Below are 21,231 nucleotides of genomic sequence, written 5' to 3' on the forward strand. Positions count from 1 at the left end.
CCCACCGAAAAAACCGTATCAGAACAATCGCTTTCCCCCCTTGCTTCCTTATCACATACCACATCTCCCTCAAAAACTACACCTGGCAAAACGCGGGCCGAACCTACATAAAATCTTAATTACAAGAATTAACATTTATAACTGTCGATGCCCTTTTACCAGAAATGACCAATCAAGCAAACTCTTCCGTCGATGCTGATGCTGGCGGGCAACTGCGAAGCAGGCCAGTCGTACCTGCGCGGAATCATCCGCGAAACACTGGTGAAGATGACTCCAAAGCCCCGGCGCAATTGCACGTCCACGAGCAGACGCCCCTGCTTCAACGAACGAGCGAAGAAGGTGATCATGAAGGCTTAGACTCCTCCGGCCAGGATTCGGCGGCGTTGAATGCTGGCCTCTGGCGGTCTTGGACAAAAGCAAGTGTGCGTGTTTATCTTCAGTGCAGTTCAGCAGAAAGTGTCGCATTCTGATTCGACCAGGTCTTTTGGTTATTCCCATTCCTCCTCTTGTATATGTTAGGCTTCGGGGGTGCTGCGGTTCCGAAGATTAACCTGATGGTCTCTCTCACCTGCAGAGACTACCTGGCCAAAAGAGCCTCTAGTGATCCCGGATTTACGTACTTGCCTGTTCTTCTTGGTCAGGACAACTCTCAGTGCCAAATACCGGAAGTTCAGTCCCTCGTTGCCCGATTCCAATTGTATTACAATTTGGTGGTAGGCCTGCTGTCAGCACTGATCAGCCCTCAACTGGGCCATTTATCGGATCGCTATGGCAGAACGTCTATGATAGCTGTGAGTGCAATTGGAACAGTACTAGCAGAGATAATTACCGTTATCGTGGCTGCAAATGCAGAGCGGGTATCGATATACTTGCTGCTTCTGGGCGCCACGTTTGACGGCTTAGGAGGTTCATTTACCGCTATAATGGCCCTGAGCACCTCGTACGCCTCTGATTGTACTATTCCGGGGAAACGCAGTGTAGCTTTTGGGTACCTGCATGGCGCCATCTTCACTGGGGTTGCAGCTGGACCGTTCCTTGTGGCTATGCTTATGAAGAAGACACATGATATAATGAGTGTATTCTGTTCTGCGCTGGCCCTCCATGTGCTTTTCTTCTTTGTAGTCTTGCTCGTCATACCAGAGTCAGTGTCTAAGGAGCAAAAACAGAGAGCCCAGGAAAAACATCAGGTGAAGCTCGCCCATCAAGAAGATGAAGGTTGGTTATCGATGACATTTTGGAACCCGAAGAAAATCATCGAGCCACTGGCCGTCTTATTTCCACCAACTGGACGGCCTAGCACTCTATTCCCTAATCGCGGGGGTGCCAGTCCGGCATTGCGAAGAAACATCATCCTCCTCTCTGTGATCGATACGCTTCACCTCGGTATGGCCCTGGGCACGTCACAGATCATCATTATCTATGCGGGATACATGTTCGGCTGGGGAAATGTCGAATCAAGCATATTTGTTTCCATCATCAGCTCCGTCCGCGTCCTCAACTTCTTTATTGTGCTCCCCATAATCACGCGAATCTTCCGTGAGGAACCAAGGGAGGACCTGGTTATCTCTGGTTCCGGTGCACTTGATGTCGTCCTTATTCGTGTCTCAATCCTGCTCGATATGATTGGGTTTACAGGATTTGCACTGGCAAATCACGGCTCACTTTTGATCTTGTCGGGAGTCGTTACATCTTTAGGGGGGATGGCCGCACCGGTGTTGCAATCGTCTCTTACCAAACACGTACCCCGCGACCGCATAGGACAGATTCTCGGTGCTAAAGGCCTTCTACATGCTATTGCTAGAGTAATAGCCCCTTCCATCTGTAGCTTCATATATAGTGTGACGGTTGGTAAGTTCTCACAGGCAGTGTTTGTATCCCTGGCACTTGTGTTTGGGATTGCATTCTGTTGCACCTTGTATATCAAAGCACATGGTTAGTAACGTCCTGGAGATTTTATTTGTGACCTTGTATTAACGTGCAGCAGTTCGACTTGATTTCGACGATCCAAGAAATCATTATACCGAAACCAACGACTACAGGGAAGCCGTTGAGGATGAACTTTTGCCTTAATATATAGAAGATTCATAATGCCCTGATATTTATTTTGTGATGTATCTTGGGAAGCAGATCCTCCTGTCTGCATGAAACCTATGTTAGATATGTAACATACGCCATAGTTTTCACTCTGAAGCTACCTCCCCAGCCCTAGTAGTCATGGGTTGTACGGAGTATATCAGCGACTCTTGTGACGAGAGCAGAACGTAGCTGAGGTGGCCATAATTGGCCGAGGTAAGAAGAGTGTAACTTGCTAGCAAAGGACCCATACCTGACCGTCAAGTCCAGGAGATCTCATCCCAAAAAAAAAAAAAAAGAAAAGAAAACAAAACTGCCTGCTCTTCTCAAGCCCATCCACATGCGAATGACTAAGCAGGGACAACGTACAGTCACGTGCGCAGGAAATGGGTTCACCCGGAAAGGAACGAATGGGACCACAAGCAGTACGGTGGCCGGGAGAAACCAATGCTACTTGCAAACTTTCCGCCGAAAATCATCTATCTCAAAACTCCGACCGTCAATTGCGATAGTTCCCCGGCGTGGTCTCTTGGCTTACATTATTGAGAATTGAGCATCAATCTCTCATTCCCCTGATGCTCTATCAGTGATATCCCAATCTGCCTGCTGCCAGCGGTGCACAGGTCCTATTGCCATGATCACCAAACCTACCCACGGCACTTCGGCCGTACCATCTCGCAATGCCCTGCGTGTCCTTCGCAAGCTGGCCCTTGCCGGCTCAACTGTGGGCAGCTTCTGCACCGTTGCGGCTATCACGTACGATGTCCATCGCCGAGTCCGCGTCGCAGAGCGTATAATCGAGAACAAACGCGCCCTTCAAACCTCCGCACCCAATTACGATGCAACTTCCGCGGCGAGACGACTTGCTCGTATGATGGAAGTCGCAGAGGCCGGTGAGTTCACAAGCATGGATGCATTCAAAGAGGAAGATCGGAAATCACGACAAGCACAGGCCTTGCATGTGGAGGGCGAGGAAGGGAGTCGACATGATGAGGTCGCCTCGAACGTAGGAATTGGATCATTCGAGAACCCAGCCCAGGTCGACGCTTTTCTCGATGCTGCTCGATTGAATCTGGCTGGGGTAGTGAACACAAAACAGGATATAGGGAAGCTCCCCGGCCATTGCGACTTTCTTCCGCCTGAATACACGCGACCTACGGAGAACTTCAATCAGTTCAGTTCTGCAATTGGCAAGACCGGCACCATTTCAAATGCCTCTGAGCTGATGGATGGCACGGATACATTGCAGGAAAGGCAAAATTCTATCCCGAAACAAATGCAGGATCTTCTCGATCGAGGGCGGCCTATCGATGCGGCACAATTATTCTTGGACGCACACCCTGCTTCACTGAATGGCCTATCATCCGATAGAAGAGAGCTTGCGGTCCAGGCATTTTTTGTCAACTGTAAACAGGGAAATGTATTCATCGCAAGAAGCATATTCGAGCGCTTGGAGGAGGTGGACAAGGTCTCACCCAGGCTTTGGAAGGTTCTTATATTTGCATTAGCACGGAAGGGATGTATAGAATCAGTTGCAACTATCTATACTCGGTACATGCACAAATTTCAGCTCTCACCGGATATGGTAGATGTGGTGTTACGATGCTTGCTCGAATCACACAGGCTCACAACAGCGAAATGGTTTTTGTTTAGACATCTACAATTTGACCGGGATTGCGGTTTGTGCGGTGCATACCTGTCAGGCTTGTGGAAAAAAACGAGAAGTATTGAGCTTTTGAACGGGCAACTGAAAAAGATCTTAACGACGCTTCCCCGTTTGGGAAAGGATCCCAGCGACAAACTTTTCAACCCTGTGGTCAAGGCATACGTTGAGTTTGGTCGATTAGCAGACGCTGAAGCTTTGGTGGAAGACATGACGACTACATACGAACTTCCCCTTCGCTGCCGCACAAAAGGCCTCCTCGTGTACGGCAAGGCTCTCGCGTGTGACTGGGCGGGTGTGGAAGCAGACCTCCAGGAGATGCACGAGCTTAATTTGACATCCCGGCGACGTGATTTTACACCTATTTTTGATCGCATATTCCTTGAATACTGGGTATCTCATTCGGGGCACGAAATCCAGGATTTCGTCTTTCGCTACATTGATAAGCTCAATATCGTCCCCGATCGGATCCTGTACAAACATATTCTGGAAGCATTTGTGGAGAAGGGTGACAAGCACATGATAACTGAGTTCACGAGAATGGCACGCGAGCGTGGCTGGAAAGTCCACGTCAATGAGCAAGAGTTCCTGGAGATGTTACGTTTTCGCCGTTTAGCACTTGAGGGAGCCCCCGTGGGCTTCTGGCAAATGCTGCAGGCTGCTCGGGTAAAATATGGACAGGCAGCTGCCTCACAGCAGATTCTCGGTTACGACCAGCGCTCATTCCCTATACCCGAGGTCAACACGATGCCTTTCACACAGAGCCCGCTGCCGTGGTATCAAAGAGCACTGCAGGATGTGACACCGTCAAAGCCGGTCGATCAGTACCAGAAGCTTCACAAACAGATGACACATTACATGCACGTTGGGAAGATGACAGAAGCTCTAAAGTGCTTCCAGAATGCAAAGAATGCACGATTCCAATTCAAGCAGCTCCACGTCGAGCTGGCTGCCATTGCGACTCTACTTGAGCACGGTCTTGGCGAAGCGCGTGTGCTTGTTGAAGCTGAGTGGCGGGGCATCCGACATCTCATTCGATTTTTCCCTCAGTTCTTCCGTCAGATCATGGCGGTGGACTCTGCGTCGGAAGGGGAGCTGATCAAGATGGCCGTCCTTCGATTTTATCAGCTCTGCTGGTCGAACAAGCGAATGAATGTCAAACATCATATGACGGTGGCCACTAGTAGACGGCTAATTGTGCATAACAAGCCGGAGGTAGCCATAGATCTCTTAGCGGCCATTTACATGTCCCGCTATACCCGCACGTTACCCTTCGACGGGGTTTGCATGAAGATGTTTTTGCGTGCTTTTGCGGCTACGGATAACATTCCCGGAATTCGATGGTGCATCCTATCTGGCCTTGCTCGGGGTAGTGCACTCAATCATGATCTTGTTGTCGAAGTCAGCCGCGTCATGGGAGTATTAAATCGCAAGTTCAATCCTGACAGTCTCTCCGCGAGGGAAGCATCCAAACGGGCCGAGCAACTAGAGTATCTCGCATATATCGCCGACATGCTTGAGAAGAAGAGTGGGGGTGATCCTGCATTATGGGAGCTCAAAAGCAACCCTAATGTGAAGCGGTCCTTCCGGCGAATGCTGAAACGGCCTCTTGACGAGAGGCGGATGTATAAGGTATCTGACATTCCGGAGACGATCGAGAGATGGGACGAAGAATACGAATTAGAGGTGCTTCTGGGTCGAATTGATATCAACCCGAAGTCCATCGCTGCTCGATGGAATGAGCGAGTGGCCTTAGGGCAAATATGAGCCGAGGATTCGGCGAGATGTAGCATATATCCCCTTTCGATTTTTGATCTATTCCTAATTTTCTTTCGTTGGTGTCTTTTTCTATTTCTTTTTCTTTATTTTTTTCTATTATTTTATAGAATTGTATATATAGAGTTGCTTCACCGAGATGTACACTAGCGATATGGAACGATTTCCCACGCCGACTTCTAGCCCTGCATGTCACATGTCAGGAACCAATCAAGAAGGGTGAAATGAATATTATCATGTAGTAATAAGAACCAGGATGAGCGCTATCTTAACGAAGATCGTACGGTCCCTCGTACTTTAGGGGCAGCGGAGTCTAAGGGCGGAAAACCTTTCACATGTCACGCCACTGCGCCGATATCACGGGTCCTTCGTTGCCTTAACTTTTTTAACCTCTTTCCTCCCCCTTACTTACTGACACTTATTTCCTCCACTCTCATTCCCTCTCTCTCCCTCCTGGCCAATTGTCCCTCGAACCTTCTTTTCTACTCCGAAGGAATATGCTTTGCGGTCCCCGTCAATTCTGCCCAATTCGCTGACCTCCTTCGACTTCTCCCCCGCACAATGGCCACCGCCGCCCCTAACGGTCATGCTAATGCGACCCAGCCCGCCGATACGGCCGAAGAACGCAGACGAATCCACCACGATGCCGACGTTGTGATCGTGGGCGCAGGAGTTCTAGGATGTGCGCTTGCAGTTACACTGGGAAAACAGGGCAGGAGCGTTCTACTGCTAGAAGCCTCGATGAAGGAGCCGGATCGCATTGTCGGCGAGCTATTGCAGCCCGGTGGTGTCCAGGCCCTGGAGCGGTTAGGCCTGGCGGAATGTCTGGAGGGGATTGATTCAATCCCTTCTTACGGTTTCTATGTGTCTTATTTTGACAAATCCGTGACTATGCCTTACCCCAAGGAGACCCCGTCGTCGCCGCCCCCGCGCGGTCGCTCCTTCCACCACGGACGGTTTATCATGAAGCTTCGGGAAGCAGCTCTGGCCTGTCCCAATGTTACCGTTGTGGAGACCAAGGCGACAGACCTAATCACTTGCTCGCATACCAAGCAGGTTCTTGGTGTGGAGTGCCAAACCAAGGAAAAAAAGGATTGCTATTTTGGACACCTCACTGTCGTCGCCGACGGCTACGCCTCCAAGTTCCGGAAGCAATACCACTCTAATACTCCGACGGTCAAGTCCCGATTCTGGGCTCTCGAACTAATTGACACGAAACTTCCTGCGCCTAATCATGGACACGTCCTCTTAAGTGCAAATCCGCCGATCCTCCTGTACCAGATTGGCACCCACGAGACCCGTATCTTAGTCGATATCCCAGAGAACCTCCCATCCGCATCGGTCAAGAATGGTGGCGTCAAGAATCACCTGTGGAACGTGACCCTGCCGTCTCTTCCTGAGTCTGTTCAGCCAGCCTTCCGCGCCGCACTGGAAAAGGGTCCGTTGAGGTCTATGCCGAACTCATTCCTTCCCGCCGCACAGAACAAGACCCCGGGGCTGGTGATACTGGGTGATGCGCTGAACATGCGGCATCCGTTGACTGGTGGCGGCATGACTGTGGCTTTCAACGATGTACTTGTGTTCCGGGATCTGCTGAGTCCCGAAAAGGTTCCCGATTTTGCAGACACCGACAGGGTTTTGAAGCAGCTGAAGTCCTTCCACTGGAAGCGAAAGAACGGATCCTCTGTCATTAACATTCTGGCTATGGCGTTGTACGCCCTTTTCTCTGCCAACGGTTTGTTCCCTTACTCCTATACCGCACCTTCACCAAGGTCAGCTACTAACATACCGCTTAGATGAAAACCTCCGCGTCCTCCAGCGAGGCTGCTTCCACTACTTCGATATGGGCATGTATTCCGAGCCAATGGGTCTTTTGGGCGGCCTTATCAAAAAGCCCTTCGTACTATTCTGCCATTTCTTCACAGTCGCATTCCTCTCCCTCTGGGTGCTTCTCCGTGAGGCTCCTCTGTACCAGCTTCCCTGGTCACTAATCAGATGCGCGAGGGTATTCTGGACAGCTTGTGTTGTTATATTCCCCTACATGCTCATTGAAGCATTCTGTTAGTATTATTAGACCTTTATATTCCCTTTGTTTCCCTTACTCTTATGTTTTCGGAGCGAAACGATCTCTTCTCGTTCAAATTCTTATGGCTTGGTGTATGATACGAGTTTTACTACACTTACCTTCTCATGCTGTAATATTATTTCCAGACTGCTTATGATTTATATGCTTTTATTGAGCCAGTTACCTTCCCACAGCGATGATAGAACGGAGACATACAAAAGCATGTACATACATATACGAATTATACAATTAATATATACTTATCACATGAAATCCGAATCCCAGAATCACTAATCACTATAAATAGAACTCCCCAAAAGCAAGACCAACATTTGACAACGATAATCAAAACCAGGGCAATATCAAACCAAAAGTCATGGTTACATGAGGGCCTGAACCCAACAGCAAGAAATTTACCCCTAGATACTTCCCAGGATCTTCCTTCTTGTGGCACGCATGTGACACTATCAACCACAGTCCAAGAAGCTCATGGAAAAGTCTCGATGCCCTCGAATAGTTCAATATGCAGGACCAGATCTAGGATATCCATCTCGCTTCTCGTACATTGTATCCTTCACTTGCAGATTGGGGTTCGCTATGTCTCCGGTGTGTATCGGTAATCTCGATGCTGAATGCAATTCAATATCTAGCTAAGTTACTTGGTTATGTATGAGGCTGACATAATAGGTCTAGACCTCTGGACGATCAATATTCTGGAATGACACAACTCGTATTGCAGGGTATGGTACTTTTATTTGTATCCATTGATGTATTTTACTGTACCCGGACCTTTCTGGGTATTTCCTCTTTTAGATATCTAGGGAATTTCAGTAATCATATAAACAAGTAAGTATGTACTCCTCTCCGCAAGATCAAACAAGGAATTATAAAAAAAAATTACATTGCATTGACTCACGCATTGTAACATTCCAAACAAAAAGTAGTAAAGTTTGCAGACCTTGCATACTTAAAATGCAGGCATGAAGTGTACTACAGGTTTTACATATGACTTATTACAGGCAAGGTTTATTATTTACCCCTTTGGGATATATTGAACGGACTCAAGCTTTTAGTTGGAGAGGGTTATTGAAATAGTCACCTATAAAGTTATCAATAATAGAAGCACATGCGATGTCACTATTAATCCGACCTGTCATTAACATCTGCGCGGCGGATGACTCTATCTCATCGATTCGAGACTTTCTCCTGAATAATTGGACTTATTCATGATATCATATTGTACCAGACATTTTCTCATTTTTATCATTTTTCTCTTTATGGTAAATTCCAACCTCTACATTGAACCGACGCCCAATCCAGACTGGACTCGATCGACATGATATGTAACAAAAACAGGGACAAATTATCTCTCAGAAAAGGAGAAAACGCAAAATATAACACAGAAACAATGACCCACTCGCCTGGCACCCTGCTATGATGGTATATTGACAATGATAATGATGATGATCATGCCGTTTGGATATAATCTGGAACAAACAAAGGAAACAAGGAAAAGAAAATAACCCCAGCCAGCAATGGGTAGGAACGAAATCGGTCAATCAATCAATCCGTAACATCGAAATCAAAGGTGGATGTTTGTATGTATAGTAAACTCGTTTAGTCTTGCTCGCTCTTGCTGTTCTCCCCTTTTTGTCTACCGCATTCCTGAGTTCGAGTTGAACAATCCGCGTATATCATGCGGTTGGTACATGCCTCGGTGGCGACGCCTTTTCCTTGTCAGGTGGTCGTCACAACAGAAGTGCGCGCCAACATAGGCCTGCAAAGATGATAGTGCAGCGCGGCCTGACATAACCCAGAATCAACTCGAAGCTCAATGGCTTCCCAAGGAGATGAGTCAAGCTCCAAAGGACACAGCCAAAGTCAAGAGCCATGTATCGAACGAGGATATAAAATCAGCGAACAGATATCATATGCAATTATGCAACTCACGCAAATAACCCACGAACCAATTGTAACCCAGCCAGACCCTTCGACTGCCAAGTTCCGTGATTTGACCTTGCAAAACGCCAATATTGAACATAAAAAGAACAGAGGGAAGACATAGACATAGACACAAGAATAAGAAAAAGTCATATACCTGCCATTCAAAAGCAAAAGAAACAGTTCGACCGAAATTATGTCATTTTCAAAGAGGTATTGCCTCATTTTATACAGCGTCGTAGGATTCAGCTCAAGTGTCTTGAACTCCTTTTGACGATAACTTTGGGATAACGTTGGATGGTAAGCCGAACGTCTTGATAGTTTGCTGTGACAAACTGTACAAGTGCTATACAATAGCACGATCTGCTGATATAATCGTCTCGCGAAAGGTTGCTCCAGCAAGCTCACGGTAAAGTTGAGATGCTGTGAACTTCAACAAGCAAGTTTGGGTCCATTCACTGCAATGACATGTGACACATTTTAGACATCGTAATTCATGCTACTTGGTGCAAATCAAATGAAGAGTGCAGACGATCTCATCAGGGCCTTCAACCACCTTTTCTCAGAGATTCATCCGCAGGGAGGGGCTCGGAGCCGCCATGGAAACCGTGGCGGTTTTCCGCATTCGACCTGGCATTCTTCTTCTGCTTCTTCTTGGTGGTCTGCCAGCCACTACTTGAGTGGTTGCCGTGGGAGTCGTGCGTCGTCGAGCCAGCGCCATTCATGCGTCGTGTAGGATGGCCACCATTCCGTTCTTTGTCGCCTGGTCCGCCAGCGTGGTGCGAAGTGTCGGAACGGTTTTTGGGTTTCGACTTATGAGAGTTTCCATTGACCTTCTCAGACGCATCAACGCCATTGGGTCTGCGTTTACCATTCGACGGGCCGTGTAGCTCTGGTCCGGATACCCCCTTCTCCGCGGTCGTATGTCTGAGACGAGAGTCCTTCTCCGATGTCTCCTGGAGAGAAAAAGCCGCCTTGTGCTTTTCTGGACCAGGCTTCGACGGCGGCTCTGCCATTTTCTCACTGTTCGAAAGATGTAGGCTTTGTAGACGGCTTGACAGCAGACTGGGCTTCCCACCGTGTCCGTTGGTTAAAGCGTCGGCTGGCTTCCGAGTATCAATTCCTTGTCGGCCGAAGTACGGAGTTTGGTCGGTTTCCACCGAGCTGGTATCTTGATAATCTTGAGAGAACGAGTCGGAGATGCTGGCGGGGGTATCAGTGTTGTGATCATCTGAAGTCGATGTACAATGGCTCATAGCACCACAGGGGTCATAGTTCTCGGCAGAAATAGTAGTACTGCGCGGTTCACTGAGAGGCACCGACCCATCGACGATTAGGGGACCGCCCGATGCCATGGGCCGTGCTGTTGACCGCTGCTGCGTTGACCCAGCCTTAGAGGCCTGCGTAGAGCCATTGTCCGGAGACGAACCGAATGCTTCATGGGGGCCGAGTGTGGACAGATAGTCCTGAGGGTTAGTAACGAAGGGCATGATGCCGCCGTTTGGTAATGCTAAGCCTACTGGAGCTTGAAGTGGAGACAACATGGCATTTTGATGGTATGCCTGCAATTGTGGTGAGGTGGCAAAGAAGTATCCCATATACTCGGTTGGCCGACTTTCATCCAAGTATGGAGAACGAGACACATTGGGCATACTACTAGGCATGAAGTTGCTGTCTTCTTCGCTCTGCACGCCATCAGGGGATGCGGGCGTATTACGCTGCTTTGAACCTTGTGGGGGATCTTGCGTCATGGAGTATATTGGGGCAAAGCTCGGAAGAGAATGAACCGACCGCGCGGGCTGCGACTGCGCTCTGAGTGATCCGCCTGGGGAGCCGTTCGCAACTGATGACCGACGTGGATTGCGCCGAAGCTCTGGCATAGCGGTTGACGCTGATGGTGATGGTGGGTTAGTTGTACTACTGCCTTGCACGCCCGTGATCGCAACCGGGAGGTAAGGGGTTCCATAGTAGATATGTTGGCGGAGCTGCGTTCCGTGTGGCGCGTGGTTTGCTGTTCCGGACCTTGAGCGAGAGTTGTCGTCGCCGGTTGACTCCTGCTGTTGGGGCATCGGAAACTGTATGAACGGCTGACGGATAAGCACAGGCGGTGCTCTCCCGGTAAGCAGTGCTTGATTTTGTAGCTGTAACCGGAGTTCCTGTTCCTGGGCTTGGAGTATCTGAATCTGCTGGTAGAGATGGTCATGAAGAAGATATTGAGCTTGCTGCGCTTGCAGAGATAGTTCCGATGCACTCATACCGTTGCTGGCTTGGCGGAAGTTATTGGACTTATGCGGTGTATTTGAAGACCGACGGCTGCCATTGTGTCCACCACGAGGGTATTGGTGCGAATGTCGCCCACCACGGCCACCACCACGGCCGCCCCGGGAAGACGGAGGCGCTGTGAGAACAGGCCGCGGTTGAGGAGGAGGTCGCTCCCACGACCGCTCCTCCTCGGGTGGATACTCGTATTGCTCACAACAGAGCTCAAGATCCCCTTGCGACGCAGACTTGAATGCTCTCCGTAGTTCGAGATGAACACCTCTGAAGGATGTATCATCCGCTGTATTCCCCAGGTTTCTCGACGTGTTGAAAGGCTCCTCCACGCAGAGGCGATTATTCTGCAGTAAGTGCCACCCCTTGGCTTCCTTCGAAATCAGCTTACCCTCTCGAACGGATATGACGTACTTTTCATAGTCGAGCTCGTGGCCATAATACTTAAAAAATTGGAAAAGCAGGTCGCCCAAGCTTTGCTTGTTTTTCTGTCCGTACCCTGCCAGGTTGCCAAGGTCATCGTCAAATGAGCAAATCAATCCTTCGGGCGAAATCTTCTTCTCGTGGGGTCGAGCCTGAAGACTAGGGAGAATCGGGGGGTCTCGCGTTTGGAGAAAGTTAATTATCAAGCATATCCATGTATAGGAGCTTAATGTGCCACCCAATCCTAAGACACATTGTCAACACTGAGGACTTCAGAGAAAGAATTGCTGCCTTGACTCCCCATGGTTGGAACATACCGGCATCGCAGAGTATCCTCCGTTTCGTCCAATGTTTGATGATCATAGCCAACGGCCTTACACGCTCGTCAATCTCGACGTAGGTCCGAACCATACGCGTATTGTCTAACGCCAATGTGTTATTCACGTTCATGTCGCAGGCTAACTGTAATTCCGGATCCCAAATCTTCACGATGGGAACTTTCGCGTGAGATACACAGACGACCCGTTCCATGCCATCTGCCAAGGGTGTTAGCTGGGAGTCGGGACCTGGAGGAAGCAAGTGAGTTCCCTTACGTCGTGCAAGAACCTCCGCTAGCAGACAGACCTGCTCGAGCTCCTTATATGTCGTTGTTATACAGATGTCCACTGCGCCAAAATTAGCCCGCGGACTGCAATAACGCAACTTCTACATACCATCCGAGTCACTTGAACAGAGTTTATTCCCTGACGACCCAAAAACGTGGACTTTGATATCCCGACCAGGCCATTGTTCGTTAAATAGCCGTTCCAACTTGCGAACAAGTTGTCGTCGTCGATCATCACTCTCTGCAGACGGCAGTAATCGATCATATACCTCCAATATATCGTCGGTAAGTCTTTTCTCCTCCTCCGGCTCCAACCGTTCCTTGAGACCCTCCTTTTCCTCCGGCAACAGATCGGCCCCCAAGCTATACGGTATCCTTCTCCGGAAGAACGCCATGGCGGTTTCATATTTACACCCGGAGAACGGTTTTCGCAAGGATGGCGGAAGGTGTGTGGACTCGGAATGGGTTGACCGAGGGGAAGTGCTTCCGTGGGGAGGGGAAGGGGAACGGGAGTGGAAGGAGAGGTTCCGCGCATGTTGATACGGCGTTGAAGGGAGGGAGTTCGACTGCTGAGAATTCAACGGGGGCCTGGTAGGTGCCTCTGACGACGTGTCGGTGGACAAGTTCCACGGCATAGTCGAGGCCTTTTCCGACGCTATCGGTGACTTTCCACCTGGACCGGAAGCCAATTTAGCATTCCCATGGACGTCTGAGATCATATAGCGATTCCAACGTTGACTGACAACGTTGGCCTCCACGAAGGGTTAAAATCAAATAATTCCGCCGTGTTTGTAAGTCCACCTAAGAAGCCTACTCCGGTGACCAGCTTTTTCTCCGTGCGGAATTGGTCTCTCGGTACCGAACGTACAGATTCGCGAATATTTCAGCCAACGGATAATACCTTCGGACGAATAAAAGACAGGTAAAAAGGCGAGGCGAAACCCTGCGAGGGAGTGGTGCACGCAGGGGAGTCACTGCAGATACCGGCCGGCGATGGCGTAGCAGAATTGACCTGTGCTGCTACGGCCCGAGTAAATCCCTTATCTTTTTTTTTTCCACTGGCGGAGAGACGTCAAACAAAAAAAAAGAGGAAAGGTAATGGCAAGTAAACGAAGAGTGAAGTTTGAAGGATTCCACGACGAGGGTGAATAGAATGTCCGTCTCAGTGGCGACCGAAGAATGTCAGGGTGCTGATGGGATACTTTACGTTGTCGATCGCCAAACCAATAGATCGAACAGTGTTTTAAGGGGAGAGAGCGATACACTCTAACCGGGAAGGGCACACTTCAAAAACCACACAACTTCCGGGGGTGGGAACAGGACGTGAACAGGTTTTCAGAAATGAAAAAGAATCAGAGGGGAAAAAAGGAAAAAGAGAAGAATCCAAACTTCTTTAATTTTTTTCCCTCCTTATTTTCCCATGTAAGGACCAGCCTAAGATTGAGACCGAAAGGAAATGATATACGGGGGGAATGGAAAGATTTGGGGGGGAACAAACTTGGGACTGCGAGTCGAAAGTTCGGCGGGAGGGCAGCACGCGGAGGGGGGATCAATCACTTTCACTGTCAAGTCACTTTTTCCTACTGACATGGTGAGCCTGAGCCAGGGGGCAGTCAATCAGCGTTCAGCGGTCATCCTTAGTCACTTCCACTGGTGCAGCTTTAGTGACCTAGGTGGGCACCACCAAATCCACGGGGTTAATCCCGACCACGCTTCAGAATAATGATGGAAGCCACTAAAAATATAGTTCTTTTCAGAATCATAGTAAAAATACATTTAAGACAGGCATCAGGCCAACCACCTGTCATAGAACAACGGGACACAAGAGACTACGAGAAAGAATTTATAGAAACTTGAACTGTTCTGGTTTAATTCAAGTGCATGCCTCATCTCTCAACCTTAATATGGAGAACTCCAGTTATAATCCTGGTTTGATATCAGTACAATTATTGGGGACTGAGGGTATATCAATATTGAGTAGAGAGGTAATCGCATTTCATTCATCCTGTTGCTGCTACCAACCTTTTTTTTTGCTTTTGTTTTCTTACCTGTAAGGGTTTTCAAAGTCTTAAGTATTATTGCTGGAATTACTATTACCACATACCACATCATTGGAGCCCACCCAGCCGGATGCCTGGGGCAGCCGCCGGATGTCCACACCAGGAATGGAATCTATACTCTAACAGTCGTCCGACACCTTGGAAGGGGGGTCCTGTACAATCTCAATAGGAATTTTAATTTAACAACAATCTAGTCGTGACGATGTAACCACCTCATCAAATGATTCAATTTCCTTCAGCCACAATTAATATATGGATCTATGTAGTCCCAAGAAGGCCATCCAGACTGGGTACTCAATAGTACAATTCCTGTTTAATTTAATCCAATGAGACCTTCTCTAGTCTCATCTGGCTTTCCTTTGTGTCAAGAAGACTTGCTAAAGTTACTAGACAGAAACACATCGATATATGTCGTTTCATTGTCTCTCTGTCTGAGTCTCTCACTCCTGAGCCCGGCGCTTGTCCAATTTCTCTTTCATCGGTTTTTGGGTCCCTGTTCAGGGCTCTCAGTCTCTATCGGCGAATGGACCGAATTTCATGCGAGAGTCCCGGCACGTGTGCCGGGCCTCCAATTGAAACATTAAGGAGCCGGCCCACTTTTGGCGGACAATCAAAACTTTCTTCCTGACAACGGGTGAACTGTTCTTGACTATATTGTCTCGTCTAGTCTCGCTTATGATTGTTTAGTCTAGTCAGTCTTCTGCTGCCGCGGGAATTATCACAACCAGCAATGCTCAATTTTTACTCAACTTGGTCAGGCGCAAGCCCCGGGCCCCGCCGAGTCGTCCTCAAAACGGATTATTATTCCGCTCCGCACGCCTGCAGATGAAGAATGTGTGTGTCTTAGACATAAAAATCCTGTATTTTTAGTCCCCAGCGCTGCATAAGATCGGCGTATAAGTGCTCTCCTCTCGGCCTGCTCTGGCAAGGCAAGGAAGGATCCCCCTCAGTTCTAAGTTTGGACCGACGGCGCCGCCGGTCTTTCGAATACAAGTTCCGAGCTGAATAAGGTGGGAAATCAGCGCCATTCAGCTTGCTCCTTCTCCTGCTTGCCAAATCTAGATCATGATCAGGCACTGTTCACTTGTTGACCCATGGGTGACTACCAAAGTCTAACCCGGTCTGGGCGGTCATAGGAGTATGTCCTCAAAGAAAGGCAAAGCGGGAACTAAGCCACTGGGGTGATAAGACGTTTCCCCAAGCTCGGTGCGTGGACGTGACGGGCTCAATTTGACCGGCCAAAGATAGACCTTGTTGGCGAGGGCTGCTTGTCATCTGTCAAAAAAAAAAAAAAAAAAAAACCCCAAAATTGACTTCCTGGCTTGAAAAGCGACGTCTATATAAGCCGGGCTGTTGCGAAACCAATCAAGGGCAGGAGTACGTGTCGATAGGCAGGAATACATCTGACCAACTCCAAGATATCCGCTAAGCGAATACAACAGCCACGTCGACTTACAATTGTCGCTCAATATGCATGTAAGGTCGTAGGCAGCTTGATGCATGTGGTCGTCAGTACCTTGGGTACGTCAGCATCCGTAGTACTACTGTATATTGCATGTCATCCAATAATAGCCGGATCATCACAACAATTATGTTGGGATCTGACATAGAACCCTTGGTTCTTCCGATAGGTCCGGCATCCTCCTATAAAGAGGACATACCCCTCGATATTCAAGAATTGGCTTTCCGCTAGTGATCGCATAAGCAGGAAGCCCACCTTACCTCCAGGTACCTGTGACACTACAGCAAACTCGCGATGAGATGATGATTGGTGAATGGAGATCGTACTTTCAGGCTAAGTGCAGGGGGCCTGAGGACACATCTCCCTCCCACCTTGGTAATATCCGAGTTCCTGGCTAAATACAGTCATGCAGATCATGTGCTTGAGAAGAATTTGAGGTCGTTGTCAATAAAAAAAAGTATCAGGGACTGACATGTTCAATAAGGTACCTGGGGAAAGGCGAGTCCATCTCTTATTTTCCATACATAATTTAGCATCACGTCCCAACGTCTAAAGTTGTCATATATCATTCCTTACAAGTCCGGAGTATCAGCGAGGTGCGTTCGGACTCAGGATCAGATTGGCCAGTGGCCTATGTCCGCAAGTCAGGCCGCGGCGTAAGATTTCTGGGTACGCATCACGAAAATCTAGAGTATGTAAATCAAATAAGTGGTGTAGCAGTGAAACACAGACTGAAGGCCTTGTTGCCAATGTATCACCTGGCCCTCAGCCTTCTGTGTCAGATACCACGTCACCTCTAGAAAATATTTGGGGTCCACGCTGACTGGCATGTAATGTACCCACGGGACCAATCAATCATTATGCAATTTTTCGTACCTGGTTTGCTTTAGAACAACCGGGTTGGAGTACAAGAGACGATAGAAGTGACCGCTGAAACCACTTCCGTGGAAGTCGGAACTATATCGCGATTTGTAGCTTGCGTTCTGCATTCTGGACCTCGATTTCAAAAGCGGCTTGCATTCCTTGCATGCATCCAGACCACAATAGCAGGCTGTTAAGATCCAGTTGAAGCTATTTTCTGCCATCGTGAAGCTTATGGCATCCAATTTAACATTTCAATTATCTTTAGTGTTCGGAAGTCTTTTCAAAAGAAGTATCTGGTGTAGTGATATCTGTGGCTATAAAAGCCCGTTAGTTTGATCAGTGTTATTGCACAAGATGTGTCTACCATGTGAGTTCCAAATGATATCTCCGTTTAAACTATATGATGGACATAAACAGTCTTGAAGTGTTTTGTGACCAGTGATCCTGCATCAATGGCTTCTTGGGGAAACAATCGCAAATCGTTAAGATTTTTGAAACCCTCTTTCCAGATGAACCAATACGGTGTCAATTGGCTGCAACAGTGAAAGCATTCTGATACGTAACAGTATCAATGTTGGCGAACTTGCTTCAGCACGAAATAAAAACGCCGTATACATACGTGCTATGCACCACCTCTCTGTACATGTCGGCCAAGATTATCAATAAATTAGATATCGGCGCTAGTCATATGGCAGCATTGCTAAGGTATTGCTTCTTGAATGTATCCTGTCATCATCGCTTTTACGGCGTTTGAGAGCAATTATCTCTCCATATACTGACTTATCGTAGGGCTTAAGTATGGTAAATTCGGAGAGGTACTTGAGAGGCATTGGGGGCAGAGTATTGAATTTCTCCTGGTGGTCCTGAGACTGAAAAAAAAATCTGTTTACAAATTCAGTGTATCAGAAGAGAAACCATTTACAGTGTCCACAAATGATCGAGTATTAGCTATATTACATACGTCGTACCTTTTGCAGGCATATCAAGGAAAAGGTGGTTATGCTTTACAACATATCATTTATCCTTGAGCTTCACCTGTTTTTTTGATATACCTGGAACTCGTAAACAGTGTCATATCAACGTTTTTGCAGACAATACTTGTGAGCCTATAACAGCGAGCTCCGCACCAAGGCTATTCAGCTTCCAGCTCATGCGCATTGCCGATACCGTGCCCAAGAAGTTCTCTTGCTGGCGCTGTATCTTCTAACTCTCGTAGGTGGCTTCCCGCTGGTACAATGGTCTTGACCTCCTGAATATGCTCGTTGCCGCTTGCCCTTTACTGACGCCGCCTCCTGACAAGGAAGAAGATAACCAGCATGGTAGCTACCGCTCCACCAACGCCTCCAACTATTACCCCAATGGCTGTCTTATTCCCATTGTCATTATCAGGATATGGCGTAGGTGCGGCAGATATTGTGGGAGGTGATGATGGCATATTCTGTGCCAGTTGATTGTATAGTACGGGATCTGCCCACTTTAAGTGGGTGTAGCTTCAATATCCCTTGAAGCTGTAAGAGGGATTGTGCTGGCATGTAATTCCGGCTTTAAGCTACCATTAGCCGGTGAAGAAGATCAGGATATTATAGGTCAAACATATACTCACATCAAATGTTGGTGGGCTATTCTCTAGCTGAGCATCGTACAGGGATGCGGGCATGCTAAAAGAGCCAGCTCACTCAGCAACACACCAATTTCTCCTTCCGCAGACCCCAAATATCAGGCTTCCCTTGACTTCATATACATGAGACATACGCTCATGGCCAAGGCTCCTTGCTTGATACCATTTGACTGGCGGGATAGACAGATATGATCGACACGTAGAAGTTAGCATCCTGAAGAGGCTAGTAGGATATACCCATACATATCAGAATACAGGTCACAAGATATAGCAACTGCTCCGCCTAACGCATAAATCTAACACGTGGTAGAGGACGCGTCATGGTGCACAATGGCACATAATTCCGTCCGTCTTTGTACGACAGTGTCCAAAGTGCGGTGGTGGAACCATTTACCCGCAGAAATATCGTATACTTGGGCATAGTTCCAGCTATTCTAAGCTCTCATTAGCACCGATGGAATTATTTAATGAACTAGGAGTACTTACAGAGGTATATGTTGCATTAGACTCACTGACGACAGAAGGCACTTCACCACCAATAAACATTAAGATTCCCACCTCCTCAACAGGCAAATATACCAAGGCATTGATTCGTACCGCCTTGAAAGGTGAATCCAACTGCTTCAACTCCCCCGCTGTAGTATGGAGTTGAATCGTACCTGGTGGGTGGCGTCTGGCGCTTCCTCTCGAACGGTTGGGTTCTTCTGGTGCAGTTGCTAACCTGCTCCATTTTCGAGTGCGAATCCTTGGAATGATTTAGCTGCACAAGACATTGTCTGTTAAGATATCTTAATTACTGGTAGTAGTTATCGCAGAGGTATCTAGTACTTGAGGAGTGCCATCACCCGATATCGCTCTCCCGTCTAGGCCGTTAAAATACAGAACATTATCGACAATCTCAACTAGATCGAGTCGATTGATCCCACGATGAGATTGCAACGTCCATCGCCAAGCGCCTACCTCCAAAATCCCAACCTCGACAATACCTCCAGACAGATCCTTAGGTACCTCTGCTACTGCCAAATACACACTGAGACAGGCGAGTCGAATCAGATTTATAAGGACTGCTATTCCGAGAGTGTTGCAATAATGCAATGTCCGATCTGATGGTCCCCTAATACCGTTCCCGAAGTAGACTGTCTGGTAGAGCCCAGCCGCTTTGGATCTCTTTTCCTCGATATTTCAAAAGAGTAAGATGACCACGCGGGGTTAGGGAAAAAAGAATTTTTACATTGGCGTCTGAGTGGACGTGGTGTATATTCATTCATTAATCTGACGACAAGACAGATAAATGACTAGCCTACTCTTACACCGTCTAGAACCGTATGCATTGCATTGGGTATAATTCCTTCGCTGGCTCAGACCCAAGACTATATTCGCAGGGACAAATGATCGTCGCGCAATACCACCAGGATCTCACACTCAGGTGGGACCCGAGACATGGAGATCAACCATATTCTAGCTTTTCAGGGACTACGACTGTCTTGGCATAATAAACGAACTTGATCTTATGGTCGATTTGGACAGGCTAGGCCAATTATTAAGTGACCGTTTCATCTCGGAAAGCGCATGCCGACCCGCCCTGAACCGTGCACGGGAGCAAAGAGTCTGTTGATGGTTCAATGAGTGCTGTCATGAAGTCAGGCGCAGTGTACTCTATACCTGCTGACGCTAGAGGGATTTGTTCTTCTCGGTAGACCCCGGTGGGGGATTCAACCTTGGGATATAAGAGTAAGTCTGCAAGATGTAGTATTACAGCGGGAGCCCGAAGTTATAGAAGAGACAGCCTCCTTATTCCTTGGCGATTTGACTAGCTTGAAAGTTAGCTAGATGCATACAGCATTTAGTCTTATTGAAGCAATGGGGGCTTTGCTGGTTATAAACGAGAGAGCCTCGGCGCAGAGCTACCTCAAGAGCAGTCTGACTATCAATAGGCAAGTTCTACTTGTGCGTCTTGCAAGTAGTTTCAGTTGCTATACATCTGAAACATAGAGTAGCCTTATGTCTGAGGTTCCCAGCTTATAACGTTGCTCGTATGCCCATTCTTAGCCGAATTGCTCGCAACGAATTTAGATATAGCACTAATTTGCAGCACGGGTGCTTAAGGATTATTTACACTTATACACAGAAGCTAAAGGAAACCACTACGCCACTATTCCACTATAAGTTAGAGCTAACCAGCTTGATCAAGAGCATACTCCGTATGCGGCTCGGGAAAACAGACTAGGTCCAGTATGGAAAGGCATGCAAGGTTGGCGAGCTCTTGTTATCTTATTCAGAGTCCAAGTCCTCAAGCTGAAATAGCTCTATATATAAGGCAACTTCCTATGTTAGGGAGCTTCCGAGCGGACCTGGACGAACGTCGATTGGGTTGTGTACAGATAGCAGCACTATGTGAAAATGAAATTTAC

At 48.0% G+C, this 21,231-nt stretch overlaps 6 protein-coding genes across 6 annotated transcripts; 3 read left to right on the forward strand and 3 right to left on the reverse strand.

The window, feature by feature from the left end:
• Positions 1 to 164: 164 nt before the first annotated feature.
• Positions 165 to 2,070, forward strand: BDV27DRAFT_162755 (putative tetracycline-efflux transporter; the record flags this gene model as incomplete). The annotated part of the gene is made up of 3 exons (XM_032073438.1): positions 165 to 422; positions 480 to 1,932; positions 1,985 to 2,070. 3 exons carry the CDS (start codon positions 165 to 167, stop codon positions 2,068 to 2,070), a joined length of 1,797 nt encoding a protein of 598 aa, XP_031922395.1.
• Positions 2,071 to 2,563: 493 nt separating this feature from the next.
• On the forward strand, positions 2,564 to 5,708 carry BDV27DRAFT_136367 (pentatricopeptide repeat protein). Its single transcript, XM_032068747.1, has one exon. It carries the CDS (start codon positions 2,708 to 2,710, stop codon positions 5,501 to 5,503), a length of 2,796 nt encoding a protein of 931 aa, XP_031922396.1. The 5' UTR covers positions 2,564 to 2,707; the 3' UTR covers positions 5,504 to 5,708.
• A 173-nt stretch (positions 5,709 to 5,881) lies between these two features.
• On the forward strand, positions 5,882 to 7,850 carry erg1 (squalene monooxygenase erg1). The gene is made up of 2 exons (XM_032068748.1): positions 5,882 to 7,247; positions 7,309 to 7,850. The coding sequence occupies exons 1-2, from the start codon at positions 6,074 to 6,076 to the stop codon at positions 7,575 to 7,577; spliced, it is 1,443 nt and encodes a 480-aa protein (XP_031922397.1). The 5' UTR covers positions 5,882 to 6,073; the 3' UTR covers positions 7,578 to 7,850.
• Positions 7,851 to 9,405: 1,555 nt separating this feature from the next.
• On the reverse strand, positions 9,406 to 9,904 carry BDV27DRAFT_55984 (uncharacterized protein). Its single transcript, XM_032076932.1, has one exon. It carries the CDS (start codon positions 9,741 to 9,743, stop codon positions 9,459 to 9,461), a length of 285 nt encoding a protein of 94 aa, XP_031922398.1. The 5' UTR covers positions 9,744 to 9,904; the 3' UTR covers positions 9,406 to 9,458.
• On the reverse strand, positions 9,905 to 13,617 carry BDV27DRAFT_55983 (PAP/25A associated domain family). The gene is made up of 4 exons (XM_032076931.1): positions 12,926 to 13,617; positions 12,806 to 12,877; positions 12,530 to 12,748; positions 9,905 to 12,456 (listed from the first exon to the last, which is right to left on the reverse strand). The coding sequence occupies exons 1-4, from the start codon at positions 13,533 to 13,535 to the stop codon at positions 10,067 to 10,069; spliced, it is 3,291 nt and encodes a 1,096-aa protein (XP_031922399.1). The 5' UTR covers positions 13,536 to 13,617; the 3' UTR covers positions 9,905 to 10,066.
• A 5,499-nt stretch (positions 13,618 to 19,116) lies between these two features.
• On the reverse strand, positions 19,117 to 19,593 carry BDV27DRAFT_162759 (uncharacterized protein; the record flags this gene model as incomplete). The annotated part of the gene is made up of 3 exons (XM_032073439.1): positions 19,117 to 19,254; positions 19,307 to 19,455; positions 19,542 to 19,593. 3 exons carry the CDS (start codon positions 19,591 to 19,593, stop codon positions 19,117 to 19,119), a joined length of 339 nt encoding a protein of 112 aa, XP_031922400.1.
• Positions 19,594 to 21,231: the final 1,638 nt, after the last annotated feature.

The sequence above is a fragment of the Aspergillus caelatus genome (genome assembly GCF_009193585.1).
Source record: "Aspergillus caelatus strain CBS 763.97 unplaced genomic scaffold BDV27scaffold_271, whole genome shotgun sequence".
NCBI classification, from domain to species: Eukaryota; Fungi; Ascomycota; class Eurotiomycetes; order Eurotiales; family Aspergillaceae; genus Aspergillus; species Aspergillus caelatus.